The sequence below is a fragment of the Hyaena hyaena genome, unplaced genomic scaffold (genome assembly GCF_003009895.1).
Source record: "Hyaena hyaena isolate Hyena2069 unplaced genomic scaffold, ASM300989v1 scaffold_188, whole genome shotgun sequence".
NCBI lineage: Eukaryota > Metazoa > Chordata > Mammalia > Carnivora > Hyaenidae > Hyaena > Hyaena hyaena.
In genome coordinates, this window is record NW_024080819.1 from 2,510,624 (window position 1) to 2,532,236 (window position 21,613).

The 21,613-nt window shown below is 41.4% G+C and overlaps 1 protein-coding gene across 4 annotated transcripts in view; it reads right to left on the reverse strand.

The window, feature by feature from the left end:
- The window catches only part of ATG10 (autophagy related 10), a 246,380-nt gene extending 225,004 nt beyond the window's left edge, over positions 1 to 21,376 (reverse strand). For all 4 annotated transcript variants that reach the window (XM_039241059.1, XM_039241057.1, XM_039241058.1 and 1 more), the window contains exons 1-2: positions 21,300 to 21,376; positions 1,637 to 1,756 (exon numbers count right to left, since the gene is read on the reverse strand). In XM_039241059.1, coding sequence (XP_039096990.1) covers positions 1,637 to 1,744 — 108 coding nt within the window. In that variant the 5' untranslated portion in view covers positions 1,745 to 1,756; positions 21,300 to 21,376. The remainder of the gene's footprint in view (positions 1 to 1,636; positions 1,757 to 21,299) is intronic.
- Positions 21,377 to 21,613: the final 237 nt, after the last annotated feature.

Sequence of the window (21,613 nt, forward strand, 5' to 3'; positions counted from 1 at the left end):
CTCTCTCTCAAAATAAATAAGATTTTTAAAAATTTTTTAATGTTTTATTTATTTCTGAGAGAGAGGCAGTGTGAGTAGGGGAGGGACAGAGAGAGAGGGAGATACAGAATCTGAGGCAGGCTCCAGGCTCTGAGCTCGCTGTCAGCACAGAGCCAGATGCGGGGCTCAAACCCACAAACCGTGAGATCATGACCGAACCGACGTCGGACGCTTAACCAACTGAGCCACCCAGGCGCCCCAATAAATAAACTTTTTTAAAAATCTGGTAAAAAGGAAAATTTCAAAGAAATAACCATCAAATTATTACAGGTCTAAAAGGGTCAGAAAGCTACACACATTCAATGAATAAACAACCAGCGCTTTTAAAAATGATTACGTATCAGAAACACTGCTATTAAAGTTGATGAAGACAAGGAGATATGTTATCACTATTACTTATTTTTCTACTCAACTCATAAAATAAGAGAAATATTACCAAAAAAAGCAACAAAATCTCCTCATTTGCAGATGACTTCATGCTACCTTAGGAGACACAGACACTGACAACCTTTGAGAACTAAAAGAACTCAGTTAGGTGATGGAATGGTTAAAAGTTGGTATACAAAAAGGAGCAACTCTTTAATATGTCAATAATCATAGAAGAAATAAGATGAATAAAAATTCAAGAACAATAGCAAACAAAATTATAAAATACTCAGGAAAAAGATTAATAGTAGGAGCTAATAATAAGGTCATGTTATCCTGAAGCAGGAGATGCCTTAGGTGCTTATGAACTGTCCAATCACTGACTTAAAGAGTAGGGCTGGAGTCTCCCCTACACACCCCACCCCCATCCCCATGAAAGCTTAGTTGGCATATGGCCCAAAGGACATCATGGCTTCTCTCTCCAGTGGTACTTTGGATTGGATCAAGACCTGCATTTCCCTGGCTTAGTTCTGAATCATAGGAATCAGCTCAAAACGATTCACATTTCTCAGAATTCATAGAGAAAACAGAGCCAATAAGCAGAAAAACAGGAATCACCACTTTTTTAGGAATGAAATTAAGTCACCAAGCAGAGGAGGCATACTCTCTGAAAATCATTTCAATGAATTCTTCAAGAGCTTGTGGCAAAGAATCTTAACTAAAATGTATGTGTGGAAATACATTATTATTACTGAATAGAATCAAAAGAAAGAATGTTTTGAAATGTGTTTACATTATTAACAAATCCCCAATTAATTCAATCCTCAATGTTTCAGAATTCGTGATTGTTTGACGATCATTTGGTTTCAGGATTATCTTTCCACTCTCTGGACAAAAGTACTTTCCTAAGAAAATTAATAGTGTAAATAAATGGTTTGAAGCACCACAGAAGCACTTGTTTACATTCAGATAATTAATATGCTAAGCATTCTTATCTATTAAATTAAAGCAGGTCACCTTAGGACTTTTCTAGATAATACTTCATTAGCCTAATTATAATGAGTATATATAGTTGAAGCAATAAAATGGACATCTGTTTTAAACATTCTTCAATTTAAGTCTTTTACTAAATCAAACTAGCTTTCACACATTAGTTTCAATTACTGAGGTTTACATGGGCAAAAAAATAAAACCTTCATTGATATAGAATATAAAAAATTTCTGTTCTTACCTTCGAAGTTCTCCATTCCCAGCCATCACCTATCTGATGTGAATGTCTAATGAATTCTGCACAACAATGCTGGAATGTTTTTTCTCCAAAGAACTCATCTTCTTCCATACTAAATGATAACTGCAATATAAAAACTAAGTATAAGCATCAGCTGTAGAATGAATGCTAAAAGTAATTTTGCTAAATCACTTATTTCTTCAAACAAACCAAAATTTGGGACGCTGAATGGAAAATATCCTCAGACCCATTCCAAAAAAGCATTACATTTCCATCTTTCTCAGTCTATCCCCATTTTTTAATCAGGAAGAAAATGTGATCAACATGAAAACTGAAAACCTAGACTTATGGGGTGCCTGAGTGGCTCAGTCATTTAGGCATCCAACTTCGGCTCAGGTCATGATCTCGCAGTTCATGAGTTCAAGTCCTGCATCAGGCTCTGTGCTGACAACTCAGAGCCTGGAGACTGCTTCAGATTCTGTGTCTCCCTCTCTCTGCCTCTCCCCCACTTGTGCTATCTCTCTCTAAAATAAACATTAAAGAAATGTTTTTGACCTAAATTTATAACAAATGTGTATCTATGGTTCAAATAGTTAATCTGTCCATAAATTTAGAGTCCAGAGCTTAATTTTATCTCACTTCTTCTGAGCTAATGTTTCCAAACAATCTCTTCAGAGCTTCCTTCTCTACTTCCTACCTTACTTAGTCCTTATGTAGATAGCGTGGCAGTCTTAGTAGAGCTGAGCTGTTCTTCATACTTTATTAGAGTTCAACTCCCTAACAAATGATGTTCTAAAGCCTGAAAGTATTTGTTTTTCAAGGTGTAAAGTTAGGATCACCTAAGTAATTACCTACTTTATCAAATCTATAAATGTGACAAATCAAGGAATAGCCACATATTTGTTACATAAATCTGCCCAAAACATAAAATATTTATAAAAAGAGAATTTTAAAGCTAGAAAGAAATTGATATATTATGTTATTCAAGTCCCTTAATATGAAAAATTCGACCAAGCGAAGTCCCATAGTCTCCTCACTGGTGATAAGCACCGTCAGGAAAATCAGCACTTGTGGACTGCTTACTCTGTCAAGCACAATGTTACATATTTTACATTCCCATTTAACCTTCACACAACCCAAAGACTATTGTTATCCTCATTCCCCAAACGAAACAGAGAAAGTAATCTGCTCAAGAAAGACAAATGAGAAAGGATTCAAACCCCAGTATGGCTCCAGGGCCAATGATCTGTCTATACTAGCTGATTCTCAGCCCAATATTCTTTCTGATTATTTGAATTTAGTATGACCTATACAAGCATTTGTTCGTTCACACAAAAAATACATACTTAACATATACAGTAGGTACTGTGCATGGTGTCTGAACTCACAGTGTAATAAAGGGAGATAAGCAATAAAAATTGTTACAGTAGAAACTCCAACTTCCATTCAATCACCTTGCCAGGTTAATCAACATAATATCCATTCCCTCAGTAAAACACTGACTAGTGTCTACAACATTCTGATTATGAAGCACCTCCCTCCCCATCAGCTGAGTTTATGTTCACAAACCACATATGTATATTATAAATACTACTTTAAATACTCCACAAACCAAACCAATAAAATACAAGTAAAAAAGAAAAACAACTGTTATTTCTATGATTTAATGCCTCAGAAAGACTTTATAACAGTAAGTCCCCATAAGAAAAACAAACTATTATTGAAGTAGGTATGGACCATATAACTGAAAAGATTGGTGGGGGTAAAACCATACAAATGTAGGATTCTGTGCTCAGATTGCTACACAAATGGCTTGAATTCTTTCTTTTAAACCTAAATAGGAGGGGTTCCTGGGTGGCTCAGTCGGTTGAGTATCCAACTCTTGATTTCATCTCAGGTCATGATCCCAGAGTTGTGGCATTGAGCCCTACATTGGGCTCCACACTGAGCTTGGAGCCTGCTTAAAATTCTCCCTCTTTCTCTCTCTCTACCCCTCTCCCCTGCTTGTGTTAAAAAGAAAGAAAGAAAAGAAAAAACACCAAAATTGGAAATGTATAGGATGCATTATAGGTTCAGAATTCACGAAGGAACAATGAATTCCAACCAAGTTCCCATACTCAAAAAAAAAATCCCTTAGTCATACATGAGATAACAAGCAAATGAATGTATTTCTGTTCTAAGTTGAAATAAAATGTTTCATGTATGCATGTATTTTTTTTAACTCTAGCTTTAATCAACTTTTTCAATTAATTGCTCAACTCTCAATTCTGACAGCACTGGAAAACAGGACTTCTATTTAAAGTACATACATACAAATGATGGAGTCCTTTATAAAGAGGGGATAGTGTGGGAGGGTGTGCGGGGTGGGCGTGAAGATGAATCTTTAAGGTATATAAGAATTTTTGTAGAGCAGATTGTCAGTGGGTGAAGCACAAGGGTTAGAACGTGGTCCAATCAGGGAAAATGGTATGAACAAAGGCAAGTTAGGGTGGAGAGAACTCTAAGTCTGATCTCATAAACATGACACGGCAGGTGTAGGGAGATAGAGATAGTCTAGTCATACGCAAGTTAAACTTGTCTGCCCTCTACTGGAACAGAAAGACAAAGGTAATGCCTCAAAGATACAAGACTGAAGAGATAAAACTTCTTGAAGGGAGGTTTGTGTGCCATGCAAGAGTATGGACTACAAGGTTGTTGTGATTACCCTTAGCAATAATCACTTCACCAAATATGGGAACCAGCAGGGAGCTGCATTGGGCACACATGCAAAGTTGAGGTTTTGCTGGGTTGATTCAGTGTATCGGTAGGTACAGGAGAAAGAAGAGAATATGCTAGTGAGAATAGCTCAGAGTTACAGATTAAGTAGGAAACATACCACAAGACTGAAGGGGCTGGGAAAATACGGTAGTATCAAAGAATATTAGATGCAAAAAAGCTAACAACCATAGGGAAAGGAAAGAAAAGGAAGCCTAAGAAGACTTTGAAACTTTAGAACTTCAGGAGAGCTTACCAAGTATATAAAGTATTATTGCTCTGAACCTTTACTGTATTGTTACCAAATTTGAGAAAAGCATTTGGATGAATTTTATTTGCTTTTAACCCCCCTCAACACATTAAATTGTTCAAATATGAAACATTGCTAAATGCAAATTACTGGGGTGCCTGGGGGGCTCAGTCAGTTAAGCGGCTGATTTCGGCTCAGATCAAGATCTCACGGTTCGTGGGTTAGAGCCTCGCGTCCAGCTCTGTGCTGACAGTTAGCTCAGAGCCTGGAGCCTGCCTCAGATTCTGTATCTCCCTCAGATTCTGTATTTCCCTCCCTCTCTGATCCTTTCCTGCTCACACTGTCTCTCTCTGTCTCTGTCTCTGTCTCTGTCTCTCTCTCAGAAATAAATAAAAAAACATTTAAAAAAATTTTTTAAAAAAGATCTCATGATTCTGTGAGGTTGGGCTCTATGCTGACAGCATGGAGCCTGCTTGGGATTCCCTCTCTCCTCTCTTTATCCCTCCGCTGTGTGCTCTCTCTCTCTCTCTCAAAATAAATAAATAAACATTAAAAAAAGGAAGAAAACTATGAGGCTTATGTTTGCTGTTTTCCACATGGATACTGAAGTTACTTAGAATTATCTGGAGAGCTGGTGGGAGGGAGAGCTCTTTAAAGGAGATGGAAGATCAAATGAGAGATTTGTAAATGACACGGGACAAATGGTAGGAAATTGAAGTGCATAGAGATGATAAGTGATATAATATCCTGGCTCCATCAAGAATAATCACTAATAAACTAATACATGTGATCCTGATGAGCCAGAACACTGCCTTGGATTCCTCCTCAAGATGGTGGTAAAAGTAGCCCGTAGGAAAAGTATGTAAGAAAAGAACCCTAGCTCGTTATCTCGGTGGAGCTAAATTTCATAGGATATGAAGGTCCTCAAAAGAGTTTCCAAGGAGCCTCAAAGGGGCAGGAATATTGACAAAAGACTAGAGAAGCAGTGACCTCAAACTGGCTCTCGGGAAGTGGAGGCTACCAGCAACCTCCCTACTGTGAAATTTACAGGATGGAGGCAGAAGCAGCTTCCACTCAAAGAATTTCAGTTTTTGTTTGTTGTTCTTTGTTTCAAAGCCAAGTGTCCTTTAAAACCAGTTAGTGGAAGCACTGGCCTGTGAAGATGTTAACATCACGTGATATGGAAGTGTGAAAACTGATCCGCACTATATCCACTCGCCACCCCCACCCTGGAAATTCACAATACACACTGGTGGGGAAACTATTAAATTAGGGTTTCCTGAGCCTTTTAACCATAAATTTCCTTTTCTGGGAATACTTAACTTACTCCACAGAATATAGTAAAGAAAATAATGGGTTTTCTTTATAGGTAAGTGTGTTTACTGCAGATGTGTGCTCCTGAAGTCATAATGGAAAATCTGAGAGGGCAGGAGAACAGTGGGAGAACAGGTTTGGGAAAAGAAAACAGCAAGTACAGGAACGGAAGTACATAAGAGACAATGAAGTACACACACTTCTACCGAGGCGGTCATCAAATGTTTCAGGTGTGGATGAGAGATTTCCAGGTTACACACCAAATCCTGGTTAAGGAGCTTCAGTGCAAACACAGGTTGAGAAAGTGATACCTAAGAAGACGCTTAAAGGAAGAAGAGAAGCCAATTAAGCGAAGGAGGGAGGCAAAGGAACAGGATGCACAAAAATCTGAATATAAGGGAAGGTCTGGTAATCAAAGACTTTTTGGCTTGACTGAAACACAGAGGTAGAAGAGGGGTACTGAGAGAACTACTGCTGATGTCTCTCCTGAGCCTGTCTCTCCTGAGGGCTCAAAAGGGCATTGAACACCAGGGGACACTGATTACATCTGCATTCTGGCCTCCAGTGGAGACTACAGGTTCTGCCTGACTAAATGAAGACCAGTTGATAGTCTCCAGCAATAATCCAGGAAAGACAAAATGATGCTAAACAGAGCCAAACACCGGAAGTAGGGTAGAAGAGGGAGGGATTCAAAAGACATTTTGCTAGTATACTCATGACATCTGGGGATCGTGGTATGTGAGGGATAGGTGAGAGAAAAGATTCAAGAAAGATTCCCAGTTCTTTGCCTTAGGTAGAGGTGCACTGAGCAAGAGCAGTCTTGGGGAGTCAGTTGGGCTTAATTTAACCACACTGCGTTTGCTCAAAATGCCTAGGGAATAACCATGTGAAGGGAATCTAGTAGGCATTTGCAGATGGATCTGGAACTCAGAAGGAAAGAGAGATTGGAGCCAGAAATATTGATTCTAAGTCAACATTTCATAAATAAGAGAACACATATGATCAATCAGGGAGAGGATAAAGAACTAGAATAGGGAAACCAAAATGGAGCAGTCAGAAAAGTAGGTTTTTTTAAAACTATAGAATGATCTGACATATATTGAGATACTAAATCAAACCAAAATTGAATTTAATTCATTAAAAAAATACTAATATATTTTGGCACATTTTACAAATTCCAAACAAACCCTTACTTCACAACAAAATTGAACTAAAGGAAAAACACTCTATTCCCTAAGCCCCCTGGTTACTTGAGGTTTACTGAACTATTTAAAATGTTAGGTGAAACATAAAAATTTCACTCAATAGCCATAGTTTATCTAATTAACAGCTCTGTGCCAGTAGCAAGATGACAGCACATCAAAGCACTAATTAATATTTGGTTGAATACTTTTAAAATTATCTAAGGACTGGGCTTTGCTGAAGGATGTTACATATAATAATACAAACACTTATGCCTTGATTACAAAATTATGAATTATATTAAAATGATATCCATCTCAATTTGAATCATTATAATATGTCATAATGAAATATCACTGAATAATTATTATCTTTGCTCAAGTAAGAATATTTCAACTTATTAAAAATGAAAACATAATACCATCAGCATTTTTACATGTACTTTTCAAGCTGTAATACTCTGGTCTCTATCAAGTTCATAGACTAGTCGAGGCAGAAATGAGAATATGAGAACTTGCTACTATGAGATGGCTAAAATTATGGCCAAAAATGGAAATAACCACAACTGCAGCTTAATAAACAAAAATGGCAAGAATTTATTTTGCAAATATAAAACCTTAGACATGTGAACTGCCTCAGTTTCCAGACTAAAAACCTTAAAAATAAATTCAAACTGGAGGTGACAACAGAACACAGGTGGACTCTCAGTAGAAAGACTAATTCCAATTCTCATCTCATCCTAAACAATGAACCTCTCATTTCTTATTACAAATAAAAGTTAGAAGGGAGTCAGAGCTCTTTCATGCCCTAAAATGTAAGTTGCTAATACATCTATTTTGCTTGAGTCTTACTCCTGCTGGAAACCTATTTGATTTTTTTTTAAGTTCAAATAATCAAAGCCTTTTTGTTTAACTGCTTCAGCAGAGGCTAAAGATTGGGAAGGTAGAATAATTTTTCTTCCCATCAAGTGAAAGCAGTCTTTCTAAACTAGAGGTTAGCCCTAAGACTAGACAGTGTGAAGAAGCTTATTCTGCTGCTATTAAATATCTTTCCAGAAAAACAGGCCCCATGAATTCTAATACTGTGTATAATCATTGTTCAAATGATCCTTTTTAGATAAAAACATTTTTTTTCACTACCATTCTCCACTTTTTTTGTGTGCTCTTTAATCTAACATGTGGGAAACTGTTTTTAATTTATTTCATTTTAATTTTAGTTTATGTCAAAGACAGGTTTTTTTTTGATGAACTTATAAATCAATGTACATCAGAATCAAAGTGAGACGAAAACACTTAAAGAAATATAACTAAATTTCCCCAGAACTCAAGGTCATTTACAAAAAATGTGATTATCACCGAATATACCATAAATACCTTTAAACATTAAAGATAATTTTTAACTAATAAAACTATAAAACTTTCTTTGTATTTGTCCCTCCCTGAAGCAATTTCACATTATTATAAATTTAGATTCAGAATTTTTCCAAAAACCATACCAAACAAACAAAAAACACATGTAATTACTAGATAGGGGGGTTAAGCTGAACCCAATACCGTTTTAAGAATTGGGCTTGAAATCATTTAGATAATCACTTACGTAGCAAGGTTCTTGGGCAGTGGTCCTCAAATTTCAGAGAGCAAAGAAGCATTCAGGGTACAAATGTAAATATGGAATCAAAGGCCCAGGTGGAGATTACCTGATTCTGAAGGTAACCAAACAAACATCTGTAGTTAGCACCAGACATACTTTTGAGGAAGAAGCATGCTAGGAAATTCAGACAAAAGACGATTGTTTTGATAAGGCTAGCAGGATTTCGAGGCATTTGACAGCCTAGGTGGAGCACAGCAGGGATAGCCCCAGTAACCCAAGAAATAGCACAGGGAAGCAGCAAAAGAGAGAAAGTTTGGTTCAGTCTTGACAGCCACTGACCAATGAGCCCAGCACTCCCTCCCTGCTTCCCACTAAAATATATATCACAAATAAAGTTTAAATGGGCTACAACATTATACCTGGAATGTAACTGAAGGATGTTAACTGGTAGCTGATGCTGTCTGTGGCCTCTTGCAGCAGGAAGTCCAGTTAGGATGAGCATAAAAAAGCATCTCACTCTACCTCATACTGTATTTCCTCAAAAAAAGAGCCTGAGATGCTCCCTCCACTACTGGCTTCCAAGCCCATTGGCAATTCTCCCTCAAGGCCATTTTGTCTCCACAATATAATGTTAATGACCAGAGCTGGAAGGTGGAGCCAAGGGGAATACTTCATGCTACAGTGTAAAGTCAGCACTAGGCAGCTGTGATGTTGTACGTTGACCTCAAGCATGGTTAAATACTAACATGCTATTTCTGCTTCTGTAAATCCGCTTAGCAAGCTTGTGCTTCCCTGTTCTGGTTAACCAAACTCTGTATGCAAAGGTTACAGAACACCTCGTTACCATTTGGCCTCAGGTGGTCTGTTATGTAGTCACTACCCCACGGTTTCTCAAATGTCTAACTATGATTGGTCATTTCAAACCCTCTCAAGACAAAGAACTTTAAAATGATAGGTTTCTGACAAAACTAACATCTGTGTGTCACAATATAATTGACTACCATGAAACGCTGTAAACTGTAATTGGTTAACTAAACAATGGCATATTCTGCCTTGCTGAAGTCCATATAAGCTCACTGCTACTTTTGTTCGGGGCCATTCTCTACATTTTTCTCCTTAAGATCAGGAGATCAGGTTTGGCCCGGCTGTGAATAAAATCTTGCCTCGCTTCTATTCGGGTGTTTGGTGGTTTTTCCGACATTCACCCTGCTTCATTTGGAGGTTCCACCGAGATATCTACAACCACCCGAAATTTGGAGGCTGAAGCGGAAAAGCTAGCGGAGAGCTCTCAAGAGACGTTCCTCGGCCCTGGCCTTCCATTCTCAGACCTGACTTAACTAAGGTACCTGAGGCAGCGCCTACTTTTTGTTTTCTGTTACTGGCCAGATCTGTTTCTAGGAGGGAAGGCTGGACACAGCTTAACTGCCCCCTAGCTGGCATCTGGTGGAGACATCCCCAATGCCATCTGGGTCTCCGGACCATCTAGGTCTCCAGATCACCTGGGTCTCTGGACCATCTGGGTCTTTGGACCATCTGGGTCTCCAGACCATCTGGGTCTCCGGACCAGCTGGGTCTCCGGACCGTCTAGGTCTCCGGACCGTCTGGGTCTTTGGACCACCTGGGTCTTTGGACCACCTGGGTCTCTGGACCATCAGGGTCTTTGGACTGTCTGGGTCTTCAGACCGTCTGGGTCTCCGGACCATCTAGGTCTTCGGACCATCTAGGTTGGGCTTGATCACCCCGACCATTTGTTCTGTGTTCAGTGCTCTGTATGTCTTGTTAAACGTTTCCTATTAAACTTTCTCTGGTGTGACCCGCTGTTTAACTTCCGTCATGGGTCAATCTTCATCTAAGCCTTGTTTCCCTCTTGAATGTATGTTAAATAACTTTCTGCTTTTAGGAAAAGAGGAAAAAAAAAAAAAACTGTGGCTTTAACCTAAAGCCATCCTGGCTGCGAACACACTGCCAGCTGGACTAGCCGGCATTCTCTGGGGTTGACTGGCCCTCAGAGGGCTCCTATAATCTTAACCTTGCGTATGCCATCCACAGGATTTGTCATGATATTCACCCTGACCAGCAGCCACATGCTGTGACTTGGGTCGACTTCTAGAAGACCCACCCTCATGGCTGAGAGAGTGCTAACAACAGGACCAAAAGCTGTCATCTGGCCCCTCTCTTTCCCACCCTCCTTCCTGTTCTCCTCCAAACCCCAAACCCTTACTTCCCGTCACTCAGCCTTCAAAGAGGCTTTACCAAGTGCTTCAGGAGATACCAGAAGGGGTGGGGGACTTATTATCTTATCCTCAGGGACCACCCCCTTATCCCCAGGTTCCAACAGTCCTCCAGGGACCAAAGGCCACAGGAAACCCTTTAACTAGACCCCACATACTAGATCAGAAGCCCCATGTGGAGGAGAACACCAGTCCTATGATACCCTGGTTCCCAATCTTCCCCTTAGGCAAACGGCTCCGGCTCCTGGTCCAGACCCGGTCCAGACGGGCAGCCAACACGCCCAACACTTATCTACACTCCTTTCTCTACGACGGACCTCTACAACTGGAAAACTCAGAACCTGTCTTTCTCTGAGAACCCCCAGGGCCTGACTGACTTATTGAGCTCTATTTTCACCACTCACTTACCTACTTGGGAAGACTGTCACCAACTTTTGCAGGTCTTACTGACTTCTGAGGAAAGGGCTCGAGTGCTCTGAGAAGCAACGAGAGCAGTCCTTGGCCCAAACGGGATGCCTACCACAGACCTTCACAGAATTGAGGTTTTCCCTTCCACGCCGCCCCAATGGGACCCCAACACGGATAATGGTAGGGAGCGTCCACTCCAGTATCGCCAGATTCTGCTGCAGGGGCTTTGCGCAGCAGCACAAAAGCCCACCAATCTGACAAAAAGTCATGACACAGTCCAAGGGCGGAATGAGTTGCCTGCAGCCTTCCTAGAAAGGCTTTACCAAGCTTACCGCCTATATTCTCCTATTGACCCCGAGGCAATGGAGAACCAAAAAAACCATTAATATGGCTTTGATCAGTCGGCCCCAGACATCCATAAGAAGCTTCAAAAACTAGAAGGATTTGAAGGAAAGGTAATTTCAAAGCTAGTAGAAATAGCCAAGAGTGTTTTTCAGAGTCGCGACAGCCCTGCCTTAGTGCAAGGGAAGGAAACAGGGAAAGTCCTCATGGCAGCCTGGGGACAACCCCCAGGCAACAGCAAAGGACAGGGAAAGCAAGGGATTGCTGGGGCCAGAAAGAATCCAAGCTATCCTAAACATTCCTAAACCCATAACTAAAGGACAGATCATGGAATTCCTAGGAGCCGCTGGGTAGTGCCACTTCTGGATACCTGGTTTCACTGAAATGGCAAAGCCCCTGTACTCTGCTACTGGGAGTGAAGGCACTGACATGGTCTGGGGAGAACAGGAAGATAGGGTTTTTTAGCAAATCAAGCGCACCCTTATCCAAGCCCCAGCCCTGGCTTTACCTGATATTACCAAGCCTTTCCAGTTATTTGTACATGAGTTCCAGGGAATTGTGAAAGGGGTCCTTACTCAAACTTTGGGCCCCTGGAAATGACCTGTAGCCTACTTGTCCAAACAGCTGGACTCTGTTGCCACCGGGTGGCCCAGTTGCCCAAGAGCTGTTGCTGCTACTGCCATGTTGGTTAAAGAAACTTCCAAACTAACGCTTGGGCAAGACCTTCAGATCATAGGACCTCACACGATAGCATCCCTGCTGCGCTCCCCACCAGACCAATGGATCTCTAATGCACAAATCATCCAGTATGAGGTATTGCTACTCTTTCCCTACCCCCCCCCCCCCCCCCCGCATCACTTTCCTGAAGACAGCGGTTTTAAATCCAGCCACCTTGCTACCTGATGACTCAGAGGCCCTACTCCACGATTGCTTAGAAACTGTTAGTACTCTTACAGGACTAAAGGGGGACTTAAGAGATCAACCTCTACCAAAGGTGAATTTTGAGCTGTTCACTGATGGCAGCAGTTTTGTCAAAAATGGAATCAGATATGCATGTGCAGCTGTAGTGACTCAGGACCCGGTTATCTGGACCCAAGCCCTTGCTTCCAAAATTGGGAGATGAACAATGGGTGGAAACCTCAAACTAACATCTCTTTAAGTCTTTGTAGGCTCTACAGAGTACACTCCCAGCCATCCAAAGCCTAGTAAAAGAAAACCAGAAGGAAACACCCTTCTAGAGTCAAACCATCAGACCAAGGACTCAGACCTGGAGATTGGATCTGGGTACAACGTCACACCCCCCCAAATTTAGAGGCACGCTGAGTAGGGCCCTATCCGATCATCCTGTCCATCCTATCCGCTGTGAAGGTTGCTGGCCAGAGCCCCTGGATCCACCACTCTCAAATTAAAGTGGCACACCCCAACCACATTCTTCTACAATGGACTGTCAAACGGACAGAAATCCTTTGAAGGTCCGGCTGGTAAAAGAACCTGCTGGGCAATTTTGTTCTTAAACAAATTTTTTTAAATATTTTTATTTCTGAGAGAGAGAGAGAGACAGCGTGAGCAGGGGACGGTCAGAGAGAGAGGGAGACACAGAATCTGAAGCAGGCTCCAGGCTGTGAGCTGGCTGTCAGCACAAAGCCTGACACAGGGCTCGAACCCACAAACCATGAGATCACAGCCTGAGCCGAAGTCCGACACTCAACCAACTGAACCACCCAGGTGCCCCTGGACAAGTTTGTTCTTAATAATTTTCTTAGTTGGAGGACCATTTTCTGACCACACCCCTGTCCAATACAGTTGGATAGTTAGCAAAACCACTACAGGATAGGTTTTAGCAAAATCTACTAACGCTTTCCCTGTTTTGACATTTAATCTATGTCTTTTGTTCCCCACTGAAAGGAAACAACAACCATGGTATCAAGGTACTACCGGATTTTGCCTTACTAGAGAACCCCAGACTGCCTAAGTATCAAAGGAGTACAGTTTTATGCTTGCCCCTCTGACAGAAACCCCCGACTGCCAAGGACAAGGCCAGTTTCGCTGTGCCTCATGGGGTTATGAGACCACAGCTGACTGGGCTACTGAAAAGGACCAGTTTATACTGTCTATGAGAGCAGTGTCTACTACCAAGGGCCAGCACCTAGTCACTATCATTAAAAATGGTTTAGATCCATACCATGGAATACTACATGGCAATGAGAAACAATGAAATCTGGCCATGTGTAGCAACATGGATGGACCTTGAGGGTGTTATGCTGAGTGAAATAAGTCAGGCAGAGAAGAACAAATATCGTATGTTTGCACATATAGGAGGATTAGGAGGAACTTAACAGAGGTCCAAGGGGGAGAAGGAGGGGGGAAATGGTGGGGGAAAGGGAGAGAGGCAAACCATGAGAGACTCTTGAATGCTGACAAAAACTGAGGACTGATGGATGTGGGGGGGGGGGGGGATGGGCATGGAGGAGGACACTTGTGGGGATGAGCACTGGGTGTTATGTGGAAACTAATTTTACAATAAACTATTTGTTAAAAAAAAAAAAAAAAGATTTAGATCCCCAATGGGATAAAGGGAAAACATGGGGATTAAGATTATACACTCCTGGTCTTGAACCCGGCATTGAATTCACCATTCAGAGATTTAAGGTTAAAGCACCCATAGGGGCCAATCCTGTAACTAACCCTTTCTTTGACCCTGGAGAACTTACCCCCAGGTCTCTTGCCTGACCATCAGGTAAACCTATAGCCCATCCACCCACCACCACCGCCCTTATGATAACCCTTTCCCCACTAAAAGTGAATCTAAAATAAGGAAAACCAATACCTTTAAAGCCTTATACCTTTAGGTTTTTTAATGCCACCAATCCTAACATCACTCGGGATTGTAGGCTATGTTTGGATCCTAGGCCCCCCTACTACACAGGAGTAGATGCTCTGGTCCCTTTGGGAAAGAGGGAAGACCAAGTCAGAAACTTGAGCAATGGCCAGATAGAGGGTCATTGTACCCGGAGACGGAACCCAAGTCTCACCTTAGGAGATCTAGAAGGTATGGGAACCTGTTTCTATGCAGGAAATTACCAGATCAATCAGTCCAGGTATTTGACTTATTGTAACAACACTTATTGTAACAACACCATCTACTTGCTAAATAATACTCAGGTGGGAGGTACCCTTTACTTCCTTGTACCACCTCTGGGCCTTGTTTCGCCCTCTGGGACTTGCTTCGCTTCCTCCTCAGGCTTAATCCCTTGTTTGAACCTCCACCTTAAAATCAAGAGGTCTGACTTCTGCATCCTAGTCCACCTCCTACCCCAGGTTTTCTACTTTTCAGGTGAAGGAGGAAGAGAGCACCTAGGTTTCATTCCTCAGTCTCAATTTATGAGAGAACCCATCTCTACTATCCTAGTGACCCTCTTTGCAGGACTGGGAGTGGCAGGGTCCACGGGCATAAGTACTGCCACTTTCATCAGAGGGGATGAGAACTTCAAACTACTACTTAAGTTCATAAACCAAAGAATAGGATCCATAAAACTCATGGTAGCTTGTAGCCAATACGTTCCACTATCCCCGATGCCAGACTAGGATTCTTCAAAGATCTGAATCACTGACAAACAGGAGTGGAGAATGCTGTAGGTTGACCTCAAGCACAGCTAAATACTAATATGCTATTTCTGCTTCTGTAAATCCGCTTAGCAAGCTTGTGCTTCCCTGTTCTGGTTAACCAAACTCTGTATGCAAAGGTTACAGAACACCTCGTTACTATTTGGCGTCAGGTGGTCTGTTACATAGTCACTACCCCACGGTTTCTCAAATGTCTAACTATGATTGGTCATTTCAAACCCTCTCAAGACAAAGAACTTTAAAATGATAGGTTTCCGCCAAAACTAACGTCTGTGTGTCACAATACAATTGGCTACCATGAAACGTTGTAAATTTTAATTGGTTAACTAAACAATGGCATATTCTGCCTTGCTGAAATCCATATAAGCTTACTGCTACTTTTGTTTGGGGCCATTCTCTACATTTTTCTCCTTAAGATCAGGAGATCAGGTGTGGCCTGGCTGTGAATAAAATCTTGCCTCACTTCTATTAGGGGTTTCGTGGACTTTCCAATATTCACCCTGCTTCAGTGGAAGCAGGAGGAGCCCTCAGAAGAGTGCAACCTCACCACCACCACTTCCCCTGCAACAACTCAAATCACACAAAATCACTCCTCTTGTTATAGATACAGGACAGAAAAATTAAACAATAGGAAAGGAAGACCCCTGAATGACGGAAAGACCTGTCATTCACCAATTTGTTTGTATCTTTCAACACACTCTCCTAGCTCCCACTAGAGGAAGAGTGCTGCCTCACCTAGACAGATGTAGGGAGAATGGTGCAGAGAGCTTGCTCACTGTCTGATAAGAGTCAGACAGTCCCTACATGCGTCCCTCTTCCTTCAAGGTAAGAAAATCAAAAACATCAATAACAGTATGGGAACAAGGTGACGCTCTTGCACCGCAAGAAAAAACATCGCCATAAAGAGGAAAAGAGAAAGCTTGCTATTGTGGTGGACTTAGACTGTATCAGGAGAGAAACTTGGAAATTATCCACTTTACATTCCCAATTGAAAAAGAAAAAGGGAAACAACAGCTGAGATTAAAAAAGAAGCTGGATGAGAAAAAACTGGAAGGGAATTCAATTATATAATAATAGTAGAGATTTAAATTCTACATAAGCAGCTATATAGAGAAGTACAGAAGGTGGAAAAAAACTAATTAGTATTTTAGCATATACATATAAGATGATCTCCTAACACAGAAGGAAAAGGACCAAGATGAAAACAAAGCGTATTGGTTGACTAGAGGACAAAGATCACAAATCCAACCTACAAATAATTGGTGTTTCTGAACTGAAATCATAAGCAAACAACCATTGAAAAATTATTCCTGCGCTCTGAGCTGGACTAAAAAAAAAAAAAAAAAAGATCAAACATATTTACTTTCATAAATTGAGATGATTCAGTGTGTTTTTGAGAAAACTTTTGGGTAAAAAAAAAAAATCTATCCCTAGAGGTAGCCTAGTGGAATATCTTAATTTAAAAAAATAAATAAATAAAGATGCAGGCAGAATAAAGAGTTTACCTACACAGAAATAAAAATTAGGGTAGCCTCAGCAATCACCTCCACAGCAAGGAACACCAGAAGTCAATAGAGCAATGTCTAAACATCTGAGAATTTCTGACTTAGAAGTTTGCATCTTAGCACCTATAACAGAGTCAGGCACACTGTAAACGAAAGTCGCAATGAATAAAAGGAAATTAAAATTTTAAATGAATTTATTTTACATGTCTCTACCTATGGTACCTTTCTTCAGCTTTCAAGCTTATTCACCAATTGGTCTTTTCCCATTCAAACAACAGATTTACATGACATCTAAGTTTTCTGATATCAGTGTCATTATTTTTATAAGAAGATTATATTTCTATATAAAATAAGACTTTTCTGCAAGCATATAAGAGAAATTGATCCACCACTGGTGATGATTTGAGCTCTTGTTGTTTTGGAATACTGGAACTTATAAAACTAACTCTAGTCTGCATGTATGCTAATTAGGCCAGAACCAGGAACTAATGACATAAGAGTTTGGCCAAAGTTATTCCACAAATAAGAAGATAGAGAAAAAATCAGCACTCTGTCAGAAGTTACAGACTCTGCTACTCTGAAAATAGATGATAGAGCCATGTATTTTTAAAATATGCTAGCAAGTGCCATTAAAAAAATAATTAGTGGGGCATCTGTGTGGCTCAATTGGTTGAGCATCTGACTCTTGATTTCTTTCAGGTCACGTCATGATCCCAGGGTCATGGGACGGAGCCCTTTGTGGATCTCCACACTGAGCTTGGAGCCTGCTTGGGATTCTCTCTTAAAAAAATAGTGTTTGACATTTTTTAATGAAAGAGACATTCCCTTTTTCTTCTTACAGTCTTCATTAAAAGCTAGCTAGGAGTGCTTGTGTGGCTCAGTCGGTTAAGTGCCCAACTATTGATTTCAGCTCAGATCATGATCTCACAGTTGGTGAGATTAAGACACACATGGGCTCCAAGACACTGTGGAGCCTGCTCTGGATTCTCTCTCTCTACCTCTCTCTGTCTGCCCTTCCCTGCTCACACATGTTCACTTGTGCTCTCTCTTTCTCACAAAATGAATATTTAAAAAAAACAGAAACAAACTAGAAGGGTGCCTATGTGGCTCAGTTGGGTTAGTGTCTATCAATTTTGGCTCTGGTCATGATCTCACATACGGGTTCGTGAGTTTGAGCTCCGTGTCAGGCTCTGTGCTAACACTGGAGAGCCTGCTGAGATTCCCTCTTACTCCCTCTGTGTTTGCCTCTCCCCACTTGCATGGGCTCTCTCTCTCATAAAATAAATAAACTTTAAAAAAAATTAATGTGCCTTCTTACTTCCACAAGCTTTCATTCATTCACCTGGCACCTACAATATCCTAGCACTTCGCTGTGTGTGTGTCCTCACAGGAAGGACTATCAAATGTTTCCTGGGAAAATCAAAGGCCCTAAAAGAGGGAGTCTGGAAGACTTGAATTCAGTTCTTGAAGAACTGAATTTGGTATGTGAATGAGGGCTTACCAAGTAGAGACAAAGACATGTCATACAAAAGAAAATGGAGGAGCTACTCAACAAAGGGCCTGAAAAGTTTGCTAACTTTTAAAAATAAAGTGGTAATACACAGGCATAGGCTGGGTAAACTATAGGCAGATATGGTCCAATGGTTCCCAACATTGGGAGGGACCATTCTCAAAGAGGTTGTTTGGAAATGAGTGAGAACACAGTGAGTTATCACAAAATAGTGAGTTTGTAGTTTGCTATTGCAAGTTAGTGCTCAGGGAACAGATACAATGAGCATCTACAAGGTATGAAACAGCTCCATGAACATGCCAGTTGAGCCCCCGTTAAGAAACACTAGAAGGAGGTTAAAACTTAACAAAGTCTTGGGGTGCCTGGGTGGCTCAGTCAGTTAAATGTCAAACTAGCTCAAGTCATGATCTTATGGTTGGTAAGTTTGAGCCCTGTATTGGGCTCTTCACTGACAGTGCAGAGCCTGTTTGGGATTCTCTCTCTATCCCCTACTTAGAATTCTCTCTTTCTCTCTCTCCTTTTCCCTCTCTCTCTCCCCCTCCCCTACCTCTCAAAATAAATAAACTTGAAAAAAAAAATTAACCAAGTCTAAAAAACTTAACCGTAGTGTTTCTTAGCATATCTTTGAAATCTGAGATCACAACCTACATTTCTCTCAATATTTACTTCCAAGAAAGCTGTGTTTTTCTTGAGAAGTAGTATGCTTCTTTCTTTCCTTTGAGCACTATGAAGCTGAGAACTTAGTCTATAGGGAGATCAGGGAGTTGAGGCAGGGGGGCAGGAGCGGGAAGAAAAGCAGTTTACACGTAACTCCCAAATCCTATGAAGAAATTCCATTTAAAACAATGGGCAATAAGAAACCCTTATTGGTTCTTGAGCTGGCACAGAGAGGATTTTAAATGTTTCTCTGAAGGCTACTACATGACAGTGATATGAGATAACCCCAAACTCAAAGATAAACTTTTACCAGTAAGTATCTTCCTGGGTTCTGTAAGCCTATGAGATGAGCACTTCAAGGACGGAGATACCAAGCGCTTTAGAGGTGCCTCTCGTTTTGCAGTTTTCAGCAACCTCTCCTTATTCTGGATGCTTTTAGGTAGGATTTATTCTCCATTCCTCTGCTTTCCAATCTTTTTATACCCAGTCTGCTTGGCCCCTGAAGACACTCGTTTTTAACACATAATCACTAAATAATCTCTATGGCACTTTGCTGTTGTTATGGTTCCTGTGTTTATGATTCAAACACTGCCTCTAGGGCCCCAAACATCTCTAGTCTTCAAAGGTGTTAATAATCAAATCAAACCCAGACTTGAACAATCTACTTATATAAATTTTACCTGACACATTTTTCCTTAAAGTATTGCTTATCCTTTTCAGCAATGTATAAGCATTAGGAACTGCTATCAGTTTAGAATTTGTCATAAAACCTTAAGCCCATCATGTAGCAGTGTCTCATTTAATCCTAAATAAAGAGGGAAAGGAACTGGCAAAGGGAGAAGGATGTAAAGATAAATTATTTTGTAACAGTCTACCTATACTAAATGAATCCAGTGTAGAACCAGAAACTGTTTCCACTAACTTCTTCAATTAAAATATCAATAACAATATTAAATCCTTGTAATTGCAATCCCTTAATTTGCATCTCTCAATATTCAACATTTCTTTTTAGATCAAATGTTCATTTTGTACGTTTCATTTTGTCCATATTCGACTCTTCAGAAGCAAGAAGTAAGGATTCTACTTGGGGTCCAATAATGCTGTTGAGAGCCTATGTTTTTCAATTCTTAAAGTATAAACTTAAGCTTTTATCACTAAAGAGTGAGGCCACTGTTGAGGCACCTGTGTGGCTCAGTTGTTTAAACCTCTGACTTTGGCTCACTCATGATCTCAAAGTTCACCAGCTAGGGCCCCACCACAGGCTCGGTGCTAACTGTTCAATCTGGAGCCCGCTTCAGATTCTCTGTTTCTCTCTCTCAAAAATAAATAAAAACATTTAAAAAATAAAATTAAAAATTGAAACAGTGAGGCCACTGTTAAATTGTAACTTTTTAAAGTTATAAACATCATTCACACAAAGTGAGCCTGTGACAAAGATTTATTGAACTCCTGATGGAGCAACTAGAATGGGAAAAATTATAAAAATCTTGGAAACAGGGCAATAAAATCACAACCTTCAGGAGTATTTTTCTTCTACCAGTCAGAAATAATTTGGATCTCCATTAGACCAAAAATAAAAAATAAAAAGTGACTGCTGAGCCTGGGCCCTAATCAGTATTATGTCAAGCAAAAGTAGAGTCTCCCAGATAATTAATTCATCCTCAGGTGGGCTTTTCAGACAAGGTTTCATTCTGAGCCATCCTTTTGCTTCTCCTAGATGTTTATAATTTTTGCCATCTTAAACGAATATATCTGTAAATCAGCTAACTACCCCCACCTGCTCATGATTTGATACTATGAGTACATAATTTGGGAAAAGAAAAGTTGTTAGCTACAAACATTAACTTATTCTCCTGATCCTTAATGAATCTGAAAGCCCTTCAAGTTTAGCGGGACTTGGCCATTGGAATCACCGGTAACTTAATACCCTTTGTTTCAAGGTTACAGGGACAAAGACTTGCTATCCCTGCGCAGGCTTCAACACATGATAGGAACTAGCCACGTCGTGAGTGAGGGCTTCGTAGTGGCCCAAAAGAGCCGGTGACACTGGGTGCGCGCCCTCCTTCCCACTGCGACTCCCCACACCCCCCACACCCCCCAACCGGCAGCTCGTCCCACGACCGCTGGGACCAGGCCTGCATTCCACTAGCCAGCGCTCCGCTCCCCAGTCTTTTGTTCAGAGCTGCGCTGTTTGCCGCCCACCCGCACCCGCCCTTCCCCCTCATTCCGGAGTGAAGTGAGGACTCTACGGTCAGCAGAGCTGGGAAGAGGCTGCGGGAAAGGCTGTGGGAATACTCACCCAGCTCCGCTCGGCCCCTGACCCCGCCGCCCAGCCCAGCGCGGGCGGGGCGACAGGGTTGGGGGAGGGGAGCCGGGGTGAGGTGCCCATCGCTCTGCCAGCTGCCGCCCAGTCGGCGGCCTCAGCGGAAAGTAAGGGGTTCCCGGGGGCCACGGAGACTGTAGCAGACGAGCGAACCCACGCGCACAGAGGCCTCCGGAAAGAAAAGCCCAACCCTTCCTCGGCCACCGCCACCGCCACGGCGGCGACCGAGTCAGAGCATGCGCACCAGCACCTCCGGCGCACCGTGGGGCCAAGCTCGCGCGAGTGCCTGA